The sequence below is a fragment of the Propithecus coquereli genome, unplaced genomic scaffold (genome assembly GCF_000956105.1).
Source record: "Propithecus coquereli isolate 6110/MARCELLA unplaced genomic scaffold, Pcoq_1.0 Scaffold252, whole genome shotgun sequence".
Lineage (NCBI taxonomy): Eukaryota > Metazoa > Chordata > Mammalia > Primates > Indriidae > Propithecus > Propithecus coquereli.
This window is the reverse complement of record NW_012148086.1, coordinates 547,554-560,831: the sequence shown is the minus strand read 5'-3', so window position 1 is coordinate 560,831 and position 13,278 is coordinate 547,554. Positions and strand designations below refer to the sequence as shown.

At 36.0% G+C, this 13,278-nt stretch overlaps 1 protein-coding gene across 1 annotated transcript in view; it reads left to right on the top strand.

The window, feature by feature from the left end:
• The window catches only part of ABCA13 (ATP-binding cassette, sub-family A (ABC1), member 13), a 518,893-nt gene that overhangs the window by 270,116 nt on the left and 235,499 nt on the right, over positions 1-13,278 (top strand). Inside the window, 1 exon segment of the mRNA XM_012646893.1 lies at positions 1,177-1,282. Within this exon segment, the coding sequence (XP_012502347.1) occupies positions 1,177-1,282 (106 nt within the window).

Sequence of the window (13,278 nt, the reverse complement as noted above, 5' to 3'; positions counted from 1 at the left end):
TGTCCAGCAGGAGTTGCTTAGAGAGGGCCACAGCCCGGAACCTGGACCTTTCTGGATGTGTGCATGGGAGGGAGCGATGGAAGCAGATGCATGGAGGATGCCAAAGGGGAGAGTGGCCACACGCAGTGCCTAGCTTGGTGCATGACCTGCAGAGGGCGTTCAGTGAATCTTGGCTAACCGCATGAATAATGGAAGACCGACTGCGTGCTTCCAGAGTCTGTGTCTGGCACTTTACAGCCATCATCTGCTGATCTTTAATTACTGTTATCATCATCATCCCTGTTTTGCAGACGAAGCAGCCAGAACTCTGGGTGGTGAAGTCCTGTGTTCGTAGATACAGGGTGGGCCCACATATTGCCAAGAGTGGAGCCAGTTAGGACTGGCGCCCTTGGCCCTTAATCACTGTGCCATGTTGCTGCAGAGCTTATTCTCTCTGATTTTAATGCTTTTTGTGCTCTGCCCAATGTTTATGTTATGGATTCTTTCTCCATTTCTCCATAAAGCCATGCCAGGCCTCCGGGTGTGGCTCAGTGGCCTTCCCATCTCTCCCTGTCTTGGCTCCCTTTCTTGCTTCCTCGTGTTATTTTTGCTAATTGGACCTAGTCTTTGGCTTTCAATAAATGGAGGTTGGACTTCTACTTCCACCACGAAATAGTGACTTCAAGCAAGTTGCTTCAATTAACTGCTTTAACAACATGGTAGCTCATAGCCCATGCAGAGCACATATTCAATGGGGATTTTGATATATGAGATTCCATCTACCCTAAACTGTGGGCACCATAAGTTTATTTTCTGATTCACCTCTGAATTTCTAAGATGCTGGCAGAGTGAGTCACAGACTTGAGTTGAGTTGGATACAGTGTGTTATTTCCTGCCCCCTCCCTGCCTACTGCTGCCTATGGATTTGACCAGCCTCGGCCTGCATGTAGGGGTCTGGAGGTTCACAGTCAAGTTCCCTTCGTCTTGCATCCAGCCTATGGGCAGCCTGTCAACCAGCGTGCCAACACCTAGGCAGCCTTAGAGTTATGCCAATTAAATGTACGATTCAATGAAATATTCAGGGTGTGTTTGGGGTGTGTTGTCATGACCTAACTGGGCAATTGAAGCAAAAGAAAAGAAATGCAATGTGGAAAGGAACATAAAATAACATACAGCTCTTTCTTCATTTTCAAAAAGGTGTTTTTGATGATTTTGCAAGATTCCAACAAGAAATCTCACATTGCCCCTGGGACCAAGTTAGAGCTGCAGAACCAGGGGCCCACAGGACGTCATCCTGGAGGCTGTAAGTACAGAGTGGTCTCCTGCATTTCTGCTGGAGGAACAATGCCACCATCCCTTGTGTTAAACATTGAATAGCAAGAGACCGAAGCTAGCGAGGAGGCAGGAGTGTATAGTGAGGGGCATTAGTGAGTTCAGGTCAGAACAGAAAGCTTAGGGTCTTATCCTGGCTTGAAAAGAACCATTGTGTGTTTATGCGACACTGTGTATCTTTTCTTCAGAACTTGACTTAGTGTATAAAAAATTTGTCAGCGCATAAAATTAGAATAATGAAGCCATTAGTCTTGTTTTACCTTCGTTACGAACAAACGGATCCGGCATGCGTGCATGGCGTGCCTGTCACGTACGGGCACTTTGCTGGGAATGGATGTACGTGGCCTTGCCTCCGTGCAGCCTTCGTCCGTCTGGGACCCAACCATGGTCCTGGCCTTTGTGTGCAGACCTCTGTGCGTGGGCAATAACAAAGACCAGACGGAATCCAGATTTGGCTTCTAAGTGTGTGACCGCAGTCTGATTCAATCCAATTCCAAGCGTATTTACTAGCAGCAGCTCAGCAAGGAGCACGGAGCTGGGCTGTAGGGACATGGAGGTAACAAATCTCAGGGTCTTCCTTCAGAGACTTCAATCCATCAGGGACACAGGCCCGTGAGTAAATAACTAGAATTAAATACATTATGTTTGTAATAATGTTTGCCAAACTGCGTCCACACCTGTAGGAGCGTTTACTTCTCCAGTTCTTGGTATTATCAGATTTAAAAATGTATATATATTTTAGCCATTAACAAAGGTGTGTAGTGGTTTCTCATCATGGTTTTAATTTGCATGTTCCTAATGAATATGTTGAGCATGTCTTCTTTTTCTTTTTAGGGGCTTTATTGAGATATTATTCACATATCATACAATCCCCTCATTGACAGTGTGCAATTCCATGGCTTTTCAGAGCTGTGCGTCCAACACCATAATCAACCTTAGATCACTTACACTAGTCTGAAAAGAACCTTGTGTCACACAGACATCTCTCCTCAATACACTCCCCCCTCCCCAGCCTCAGGCAACCTCCCATGTACTTCCTATCTCTATAGGTTTGCGTATTCCAGATGTTTTGTATAAAGAGAATCATAATGTGAGTGGTCTTTTGTGATTAGCTCCCTTCACTCCTGATGTTTTCAAGGTTCATCCACGTAACAGCATGTGTCAGCACTTCATTTTTCGATTGCCAAATAATATTTTATTGTATATATATATATATATATATATATATATATATATATATACACACACATCACATTTTGTTCGTGAGTTGATGGACATTTTAGTTGTTTCCAGATTTCTGCTGTTGCAAATACGCTGCTATTAACGTTTATGTACATGCTTTTTGTGGATATGTGTTTTCTCCTATGTATATGTAACTAGGAGTGAAATTTCCAAATCATATGTTTAACCATTTAAGGAACTGCCAGACTGTTATCTAAAGTGACTATACCTTATGTTCCTACCAGCAGTATATGAGGGTTCTAATTTCTCCAACGTGCTCACAAACACTTGTTATTATCTATTGTTTTGATTATAGAGAACTTAGTGGGTAGGAAATGATATCTGAATGTAGTTTTGATTTGTACTTCTCTGGTAGTTAATGATCTTGAGCATCTTTTCATGGGCTTGATGGCCACTTGTATATCTTCTTTGTAGAAACGCATTTTCAGATTTTTTTTGCCAATAATTAAAATTGGGTAAATTTTATTTCCAGAGCTGTAAGATTTTTTTTTTAATGGAATTGTGAGAGTTAAGTGTAATGCTAATGGTGGGTTTCATAAATGCCCTTCACGAAGTTGAAGAAGTTACTATCTATTCCCAGTTGTGAATTGCTTTTATTACAAAGGGTGTTGGATTTTCCTAAATGCTTTCTCTGCATCTATTGGGATGATCATGTGTTTTTTTGTTCTTTATTTATTGATATGGTGTATTATATTATTGATTTTTTGATGTTAAAACAGGATTGCATTCCTGAGATAAATTCCACTTGGTCATGATCTACAATCCTTTTTATATGGTTTAGATGAAGTTCAACTTACCTATTTACTCTTTTGTTGTTTGAGTTTGTGGTGTCATATCCCTAAAGTCACTGTCAACTGTAATGTCATGAATCTTTCCCCTTGGGTTTTCTACCATGAATTTTACGTTTTCACTCTTGTGTTTGATCTTTCATCTATTTTGAATTAATTATTGTATGTGGTATACATTAAGGGTCCAGCTTTATTCTTTCGTATGTGGATATCTAGTTTTCCCAACACTATTTGTTAAAACAACTCTCTTTTTCCCAGTGAATGGTCTTGGCATCTTTGTTGAAAGTTAATGGGCCATATATTTGAGGGTTTATTTCTGGGCTGTATTCTACTCTAGTGGTCTATGTATCTATCTTTATGCCAGTGGCATACTGTTTTGATCACTGTGGCTTTGTAGCAAGTATTGAAATTACAAAGTGCAAATCTTCCAACTTTGTTTTTTTTCAAGATTGTTTTGGCTTTTCTGTGCTCCTTGAGGTTCCATATGAATTTTAGGATGGATATTTCTATTTCTTCAAAAAAAAAATGTGTTTTGGAAACTTGATAAGAATTTCCTGGATTGATTTAGATAGTTTTGACTAGTACTGCTATCTTACACATATTAATTCTTCCAATTCCTCAGTGTAGGATATCTTTCCACTTATTTGTGTTATCTTTCATTTCTTTTGGTAACATTTTGTAGCTTTCAGTCTTCAGGTTATTATTTGCCTTCGTGGTTAAGTTTATTCCTAAGTGTTTTATTATTTTTGATATTATTGTAAATGGAATGGTTTTCTTAGTATCCTTTTTCAGATTGTTCCTCGTTAATGTATCAAAATGCAACTGATTTTTGTGTATTGATTTCAAATCCTGAAACTATGCTGAATTTGTTTATTAGTTCTAACAGTTTGTGTGTGTGTGCTTAATCATTAGAGTTTTTACCGTATAAGATATATCATCTTCAAACAGAGATAATTTCACACCAACTTGGATGACTTTCGTTTTTTTTTGTTGACTAATTTCTCTGGCTAGGACTTCCAGCACTATCTTGATAGAAGTGATGAGAGTCAGCACACCTGTCTTGTTCCTGATCTTAGAAGGAACATTTTCAGATTTTCACTATTGAGTACAATGCTGGCCATTGGTTTTTCACACATGGCCTTTATTATGTTGAGGTAGTTTTATTCTATTCTTAGTTTGTTGAGTGTTTTTATCATGAAAGGGTACTGAATTTTGTTAAATGCTTTTTCTGCATCAATTGAGATGAGTATATGTTTTTTTCATTCAGTCTCTTAATGTGGGGATACAGTAGTCCCCCCTTATCCACAGTTTCACTTTCCACGGTTTTAGTTACCCACAGTAAATTACAGTGGGTAACTGAAAATAAAATGAAAAATTTTGTTTTTGGAATAAGAAATAATTCATAAGTTTTCAAATTAAAAAGCTTCTGCACAGCCAAAGAAACTGTCACAAGAGCAAACAGATAACCTTCAGAATCAGAGAAAATTTTCACATGCTACAAATCCGATAAAGGGCTGATAGCTAGAATCTATTTAGAACTTAGGAAAATCAGCAAGAAAAAATCAAACAACCCTATCAAAAAGTGGGCAAAGGACACGAACAGAAACTTTTCAAAAGAAGACAGAATAATGGCCAAAAAACATATCAAAAAATGCTCAACATCTCTAATCATCAGGGAAATGTAAATCAAAACCACAATGAGGTATCACTTATCTCCAGTGAGACTGGCCTTTATCAAAAAGTCCCAAAACAATAAATATTGGCATGGATGTGGAGACATAGGAACACTCATACACTGCTGGTGGGACTGCAAACTAGTGCAACCTCTGTGGAAAACAATATGGAGACACCTTAAAGAGATACAAGTAGAACTACCATTTGATCCAGCAATCCCATTACTGGGCATCTACTCAAAAGAACAAAAGACATTCTATAAAAAAGACACCTGCACCCAAATGTTTATAGCAGCACAATTCACAATTGCAAAGATGTGGAAACAACCCAAGTGCCCATCAATACATGAGTGGATTAATAAAATGTGGTAAATGTATACCATGGAATACTATTCAGCTTTAAGAAACAGTGGTGATATAGCACCTCTTGTATACTCCTGGATAGATCTGGAACCCATTCTACTAAGTCAAGTATCCCAAGAATGGAAAAATAAGCATCAAATGTACTCACCAGCAAATTGGTTTCACTGATCAACATCTAAGTGCACATATAAGAATAACATTTATTGGGTGTTGGGCAGGTGGGAGGGGGGAGGAGGGGATGGGTATATGCATACATAACGAGTGCGATGCGCACCATCTGGGGGATGGACACGCTTGAAGCTCTGACTTGGGGGTAAAGGGGGGCAAGGGCAACATACGTAATCTAAACATCTGTATCCCCATAATATGCTGAAATAAAAAAAAGAAAAAAAAGAAATAATTCATAAGTTTTCAATTGGGTGATGTTTTGAGTGGTATGATAAAATCACACCCTGTCCTGCCCAGCACGTGAATCATCCCCTTGTCGAGCATCTCCACGCTGTATACACTACCCTCCTGTTAGTCACTTAGCAGCTGTGTTAGTTATCAGAACAAAACAACATAGTATTTATAGGGTTCGGTACTATCTGCAGTTTCAGGCATTCACTGGAGGTCTTGGAAAATATCCCTTGTGGATAAGGGGGGACTGTTGTGTATTATGCTGATTTTTTTTTCATATGTTGAACCATCCTTGAATGCCAGGAATAAATCCTCATTTGTCATGGTGTATAATCCTTTTAATATACTGTTGAATTTGATTTGCTAGTATTTCGTTGAGGGTTTTATGTCAGTATTCATAAGGGATATTGGTTGTAGTTTTCTTTTCTTATAGTGTCTTTGTCTGACTTCCTAACTCAGTCTATCAGCCCAGCATTGCCTCATAGAATGAGTTAGGAAGTTTGTCCTCCTTTTCAATTTTTTAGAAGAGTTTGAGGATTGTTATTAGTCAAATCAAAATTATATGTTTGATAAAATTTACCAGTAAAGCCTTCTAGTCCTGGGCTTTCTTGTTGCTTTGGGGAAGATTTTGATTATTGATTCAATCTCATTACTAGTTATAGGTCTACTCAATGACTTCTTCATGATTTAGTCTTGGGATATTAGTGTTTTAGTAATTTGTTTATTTCATCCAGGTTAGAAAAATTTTTGGCATATATTATGTATAGTACTGTCATAAATCCTCTTTATTCTGTAAAATTGGTGGTAACATCCTTGTTTTCATTTCCGATTTTACTTATTTTAGTTATTTAAGCCTTCTCTCTTTTTTTCTTAATTAATCTAGCTAAAGGTTTGTCAATTTTCTTGATCCTTTTGAAGAATCAACTCTTGGTTTCATTGATTTTCCCTACTGTTTTTCAATTTTCTATTTTATTATGCTTTAATCTTTATTTAATTATTTCTGTTAGTGTTAGATTTAGTTTTTTTCTTCTTTTCCTACTTTTTAAGATATAAAGTTGGGATGTTTGAGACTTTTCTTCTTTTTTAATATAAGCATTTATAGTTATAAATTTTCCTCTTAGCATTGCTTCCTCTGTACCTATAAGTTTTGGTATGTTGTGTTTTCATTTTTATTTTCCCAAGATATTTTCTAAATTTTCTTGGGATTATTATTTGATCCATTTATTCTTTTGACTGTGTTCTTAATTTTCACATACTTGTGAATTTTCCAGTTTCCTTTCTGCTGTTAATTTCTAGTTGCTTTCCATTGTGATCAGAAAAGATACTTTGTATGATTTTGACCATTTTAGACTTATTTTGAAGTGAAACATATGATCTATCCCAGAGAATGTTCCATATGCACTTGAGAAAAATGTATTTTGTGCTATTGTTGAGTGGAGTGATCTGTAAATATTTGTTATGTACTTTTGTTTTACAGTGTTGTTTAATTCTGTGTTCTTATTGACCTTCTGTCTGGTTGTTCTGTTATTGAAAGTAATAATGGATATTGAAGTTTCCTATTATTATTGTAGAGATGTCTATTTTTTCCTTTGTTTTCATCCATGTTTGCTTCATATGTTTAAGAGCTCTTATGTTTGGTACCTATGCATTTATAATTGTCACATCTTTTTGGTTAATTGACTATTTATAAAACAGTTAATATAATATTCTTTTTGTCTCTTGAAACTGTTTTCTGTAGTCTATTTTGTCTGTTATTAGTATAGCCATTCCTGCTCCCTTTTAGTTACTATTTGCATGAATAATGTTTTTCTAGCCTTTCTTTTCTTTTTCTTTCCTTTTTTTTTTCTTTTTGGAGACAGGATCTCACTATGTTGCCCGGGCTGTGGACTCAAACTCTTGGGCTCAAGCAATCCTCCCACATCAGCCTCCCAAATAGCATGCAGTTGGATCCTGTTTTTTATCAATGCTACCAATTTGTGTGTTTTGATTAGAAAGTTTAATCCGTTTATGATTAAAGTAACTACTGATAGAGTGACACTTATTTGTCATTTTGCTATTTGTTTTCTGTACATCTTATAGCTTTTTATACCTCTTTTCCTCCATTACTGATTTTCTTGTATTTAGTTTTTTTATTGTAATGACACATTTTGATTCTATATTTATTTTCTATTATGTATACAGCAGCGTTCCCTTATCCCTGGGGAATTTGTTCCAAGACCTCCAGTGGATGCCTGAAACCAGTGCTGAACCATATATTTACTATGTTTTTCCTATACATACATACCTATAATAAAGTTTAATTTTAAATTCGGCACAATAAGAGATTAAAAACAATAATTATCAAATAGAACAATTATAACAATCTAATATAATTTATGTAAATGTGGTCTCTTTCTCTCTCTCTCTCAAAATATCTTATTGTACTGTACTCACCTATATTTGGACCATGGGTGACTGTGGGTAACTGAAACCATGGAAAGCAAAACCACAGATCAGGCAGGACTGCTGTATTTGATAGATATTTTATTTGTGTTCACCAAAGAGGATAACATATAATATCCTAAAGTTATGATAATTTATCTTAAATTAATACTAACTTAACTACAATCACACACAAAATCTTTATTCTTTTATAGCTCTACCCACTCACTTTTTATTGATGTCATAAATTGCATCGTTATATATTATATACTCATGAACTCATTAGATTTATAGTTGTTTGTTATGCATTTTGCTTTTAAATCCTGTAGAAAATTGAAAGGAGAGTACAAAGAAAAATTAGAATAACTTGTTATTTTGATAAGTCTTTGAGTTATTGTTTAGCATTCTTTCATTTCAATTTTTAGGACTTTCTTTACCATTTCTTATAGGGCAATCCTGCTGCTAATATACTTCCTCAGCTTTTGTTTATTTGGAAATGTCTAATTTCCACTGTGTTTTTGAAGGACATTTCTGTAATATATATAAAGCATATATATATATATATATAAAGTATAAGTTGACAGGTTTTTTTTTCTTTCATCTCTTTACATAATTATCCACTGCCTTTTGACCACTAAGAATTCTCCTGAGATACCCCCTCCCCTCCATAGTCTTATTGGGAATCCTTTGTACATTACAGGTCTCTTTTCTCTTGTTACTTCCAATGTTCTTTTTCTTTGGCTTTCAATAGTTTGTCTACAATGTCTTGGCCTGGATCTCTGGGTTTCTCCTCCTTTGAGATCATCTAGCTTCTTGTACTTATGTATCCACGTTTTTTTTTTTTTGTTTTTTTTTTTTTTTAATTTGGAAAATGTTTTACCCTTTTCTTTCTCTCTTCTCCTAGAAATTTCATAGTGCATGTATCAGTCCACTTGATGTTGTCTTATAAGTCCCCTGGGCTCTGTCCACTTTTTTTCATTCTTTTTTAATTTACTTCCTCAGATACAATAATTTCAAGTGATTGTCTTCAAGTTTGCTGATTCTTTCTTCTGTCTATTCAAGTCTACTCTTGAACTTCTATGATTTTTTTCAATTCAGTTATATTTTTCAGCTTTAGAATTTCTGTTTGCTTCTTTTTTAAAATAATTTTTATCTCTTTGTTCACATTCTAATTTGGCTCAGATATTGTTTTCCTGATTTTCTTTAGTTCTTCATTTATGATTTCCTTTAGCTCTGAGAATATTTAAGACAGTGGTTTTAAAATCTTTATCTAGCACGTGTTTCTTTAGATACTGTGGGCATTACGTTGCTCTTTTGCATGGGTCAGGTTTCTATTGTTTGTTTTTTGTGATCATTTGTTGAAAATTGGTCATTTGATAACACAGCCACTTCTCCCACTCTTTGCAGACTGGTGTGGAAGACTTTTTCTAATTAATTAGCAGTCCCCTGAGCCAGATCCACCTAAGGCAAAGGCTGCGATCTTCTCAGTTCTTTTCTGGGCATAAGCATTGTCTTGGCCTTTGTAAATGTGTGCTTACTTATTTTTTTTCTTCTGATTTCCCCTGGCCACTTTTGAATACCTTAGTTTCTCAAATAATTTCACCCCAGCTTGATCTCAGGGCCTTAGATATTCCATTGTATTCTCATAATCTCTTGCCCCAGGCCTCCGTATGTCTGCAGTCTTCCTTCAGTTTTCCTGGGCTGTGCTGCCTACCAGCGCCTTCTGTGGTGCCTAGCCTAAGGTCCAAGCTTGCCACCATTCCTGGATGAGCTCTAAGTCAAGTGAGATGGATTCCAGTTTCTTGGGCTATCCACAGACAGGTCAGAATTTTAAAAATGATTTAGACTTTGCTGTTTCTGCCCCAAAGGAGGGATCTAGGAATTGGGCCATTTCTTCATGACTCCACCAATGTAGGGAAGGGGCAGGGCAAATTCAGGTAAAAACACCACAGGATTTTCTACTGTTAGAGTATGTGTTTATTTTGGACTGGGAGTTTGCTTGGTTGCTGTAGATCTTTGACAGATTTCCAGAGCTCCTATACAATTAACTTTACTTAGTCTATAGTTGTGCTTTTGGTCTCCATGGGGAAATGAGAGCCCGGAGTTCCTAATCTGCCATCTTAATGATGTCATGTGGTCCTCAATCATTTTACAGGACCTTTTTGTGACTGTATACTCTGAACTTTTGAGATTTTAGCAAAAGGTTGTACAGTCACAAACTCAGACTTTTCTCTCTGCCAAACTATCAATAGCTCTCCTTGACTTTTACTGCTTTTTTTTTTTAACCTGGTAAAGCTGAGAGTTTTCAAAATCATCATTTCCTGTTTTTTTTGGTTTGCTTGCTTAACACTTGTTCCCTCATTTTCTCTCTCTCCTCTCCCATTTTACTATAAGCATTAGGAAGACACTGGATAGTACCTTTTTTTGTTTGGGTATCTCCTTAGCTGACTATCCAACTATCCAACTTTGTTTCTTACAAATTCTGCTTTTCACATAACTGCAGGAGACAATTTTGCTATTTTTTCCATGACACAACAATGACATCCTTCCTCTAGTTTTCAAAAATGTGCTTTTCACTTCCTTCTGAATCCTTATGGACAGAATCTTTGTAGTTCGTATTTTTACTAACAGTCTGTCCAGGGAAATCTAGGTTTTCTCTATCATGCTCCTCGAAACTCTTCCATCCACTACTTACTCCTAATTTCAAAACACCCTTATATTTTTAAGTATTTGTTATGGCAACTCTCCATTTCCAGTTACCGACATCTATTAGTTTGTATTTATGATAACATTACTGTTAACTGAGCTGATTAAAACAATATCCATTTATTGTCTCAAAGTTTCTGTCGGTCGGAGGTCTGGGCACAGCACAGAGGGCGCCCTGCTCAGGACCTCACCGGGCTGTGGCCCAGGTGCTGGCAGGACCGCATTCTCATCTAGAGCTCATTCAAGTTGTTGGCAGAATTCGGTTCCTCAACGTGCCCATTTTTCGGTTGGCTGTCAGTTAGGGATTGCTCTCAGCTCCTAGAAGTCACCCTCTGTTTTGATTAATTTAAAGTCAGCTGATTAGGGATCTTAATTATTGATAGCTCTGCAAAATGTCTTCACCTTTGCCATATGATGTAGTCTAACTGTGGGAGTGAGAACCATTGTATTCAAATCTTCACTCACATTCAAACGGAGGGGATTGCACAAGGGTCTGAGTCACTGGGAGTCATTTTAGAACTCTACCTAACAATACAGTATTATAACAAGTTAATTGAATTTCCATAACTTGAGCTCTTTTTCCTATTTATTGGCCATCTGAATTTCTCTTTTGTTATGATGTTGTTGTTTATATTTACCCATGGATTATATATCTTTTAAGAATAATGTTTTAAATGTCATTTTGCTAACATAAACTGCATACATCTTATAGTAAATGGCATAGATCTTACTTGTACAACCAGGAGGATTTTTACATGGTACCCACCTGTGTGACCACCACTCACATCGAGGTAGGACATTTCTAGCACCTCAGCAGCATGCTCATGTTCCCTGGAAATCAATCCCCTTCCAAGGATAATTCTGTCACTTTAGAATAATTGTACCTGTTGTTGAACTTTATATAAATGCAATCTTACAGTATGTAGAAGACTGTGTTTTTCTCTGAAATCCATCCATGCTACTGCTTACGTAGTTTCTATGTAGTGATATTACACTGCATAATCATAATTGGTCTCTATTTCTACTCTTTATATAAAAATTTATTTTAACTGGATAAACATATTATTTTCTCTTTTATTTATTAGTATTTTGCCTAAAAGGTTAATTTCTGAGCATTCATTTCTTTTAAGATACATTAGTTAATGACTTTCCTATGTAAGAGTGAATTTAAAGAAAATATGGTTGTTGAGTTCTCATTAACATTTTGTGATTATGAGAATGGATAATTTACATTGAAAAGATATTGCATATATATATATATATATATATATATATATATATATATATCCCCTCTTCATTATGGTTATACATCTGTTTTAAAAAATGATAGTTTTATGTTCTGAATTTGGAGAACATTACAAAAATCTATGTAAATAAGTTGGAAATAAAACATGCAATAAAAGCTAATGCTATGTGAAAATAAAGTAGTGTTTTGAATTTAAGAAAGAACCCCAAAGAAAGAAAAATTATAACATTTTCATTACCATTGTAAAATATGATATGAAAATGTAATTTTATTTATCATTCAAATTACAAATTTGGGAACTGGAATATATATTATTTAAAAATTGATTTAAATATTTCATTACTAAATAAGAAGTAAGTGCAGGATGCATTAAAACAAATTTGGTATGAGATTGCCTACATTTGCCAATTTTATTATATTCTGCAAATTCCTCAAGTAAAACTCCACGAGGCCTCTACCTAAGTCAGATTTATGCTACTTAGTAGATATAACTTTATCTCAATGTTAGGTCAGGATACTGGAGACTGTGCATTAATGTCTTCTAAGTAAAGTGATTTACTTGCTTTGTGTGCATATGTGTGTGTGTGATCTACACTAGAGAAATTCAATTTCTAGAATAGCCATTTACAAAAGCCTTTCTCCTCCTATTGGTGCCCTCAAAGATTACTCTTTTGTTATTGATTCCTACTTCGGGGCTTCACCTGCCTGTGGGCACCCCTTCTCTCTGCAGATGCCATCTGTCTTCAGAAACAGTCTTCCAAGGGCTGGCTCTCAAATAACTTACTTCTTGCTTCTCTGCGAGATTGATGAAGGCAAAATAAAATATAAAATATATACTTTTTAATCATAGGGACCCTAGTAGCTCCATAGAAGTGAGTTATGAAGACCGATCCCTGAAACTGCACTGCAGGATGTGGAAGTCACTTCATGGAGGAAGAAACTATCAGCTGCCTGGAGTGTATCGGACATTACGATAGGCACTTTATATGCATTTGGATTTTCTCACTTAATCCTCGTAGCCAGTTTGCAAACAGTTTCTTATCTCTGCAATTTGGTTGAAGAGACTGAGGTTTAGAGATGTTATCTGATTCACCCAAATTGTCAGCAGGTTCAACATGAAACTCCTACC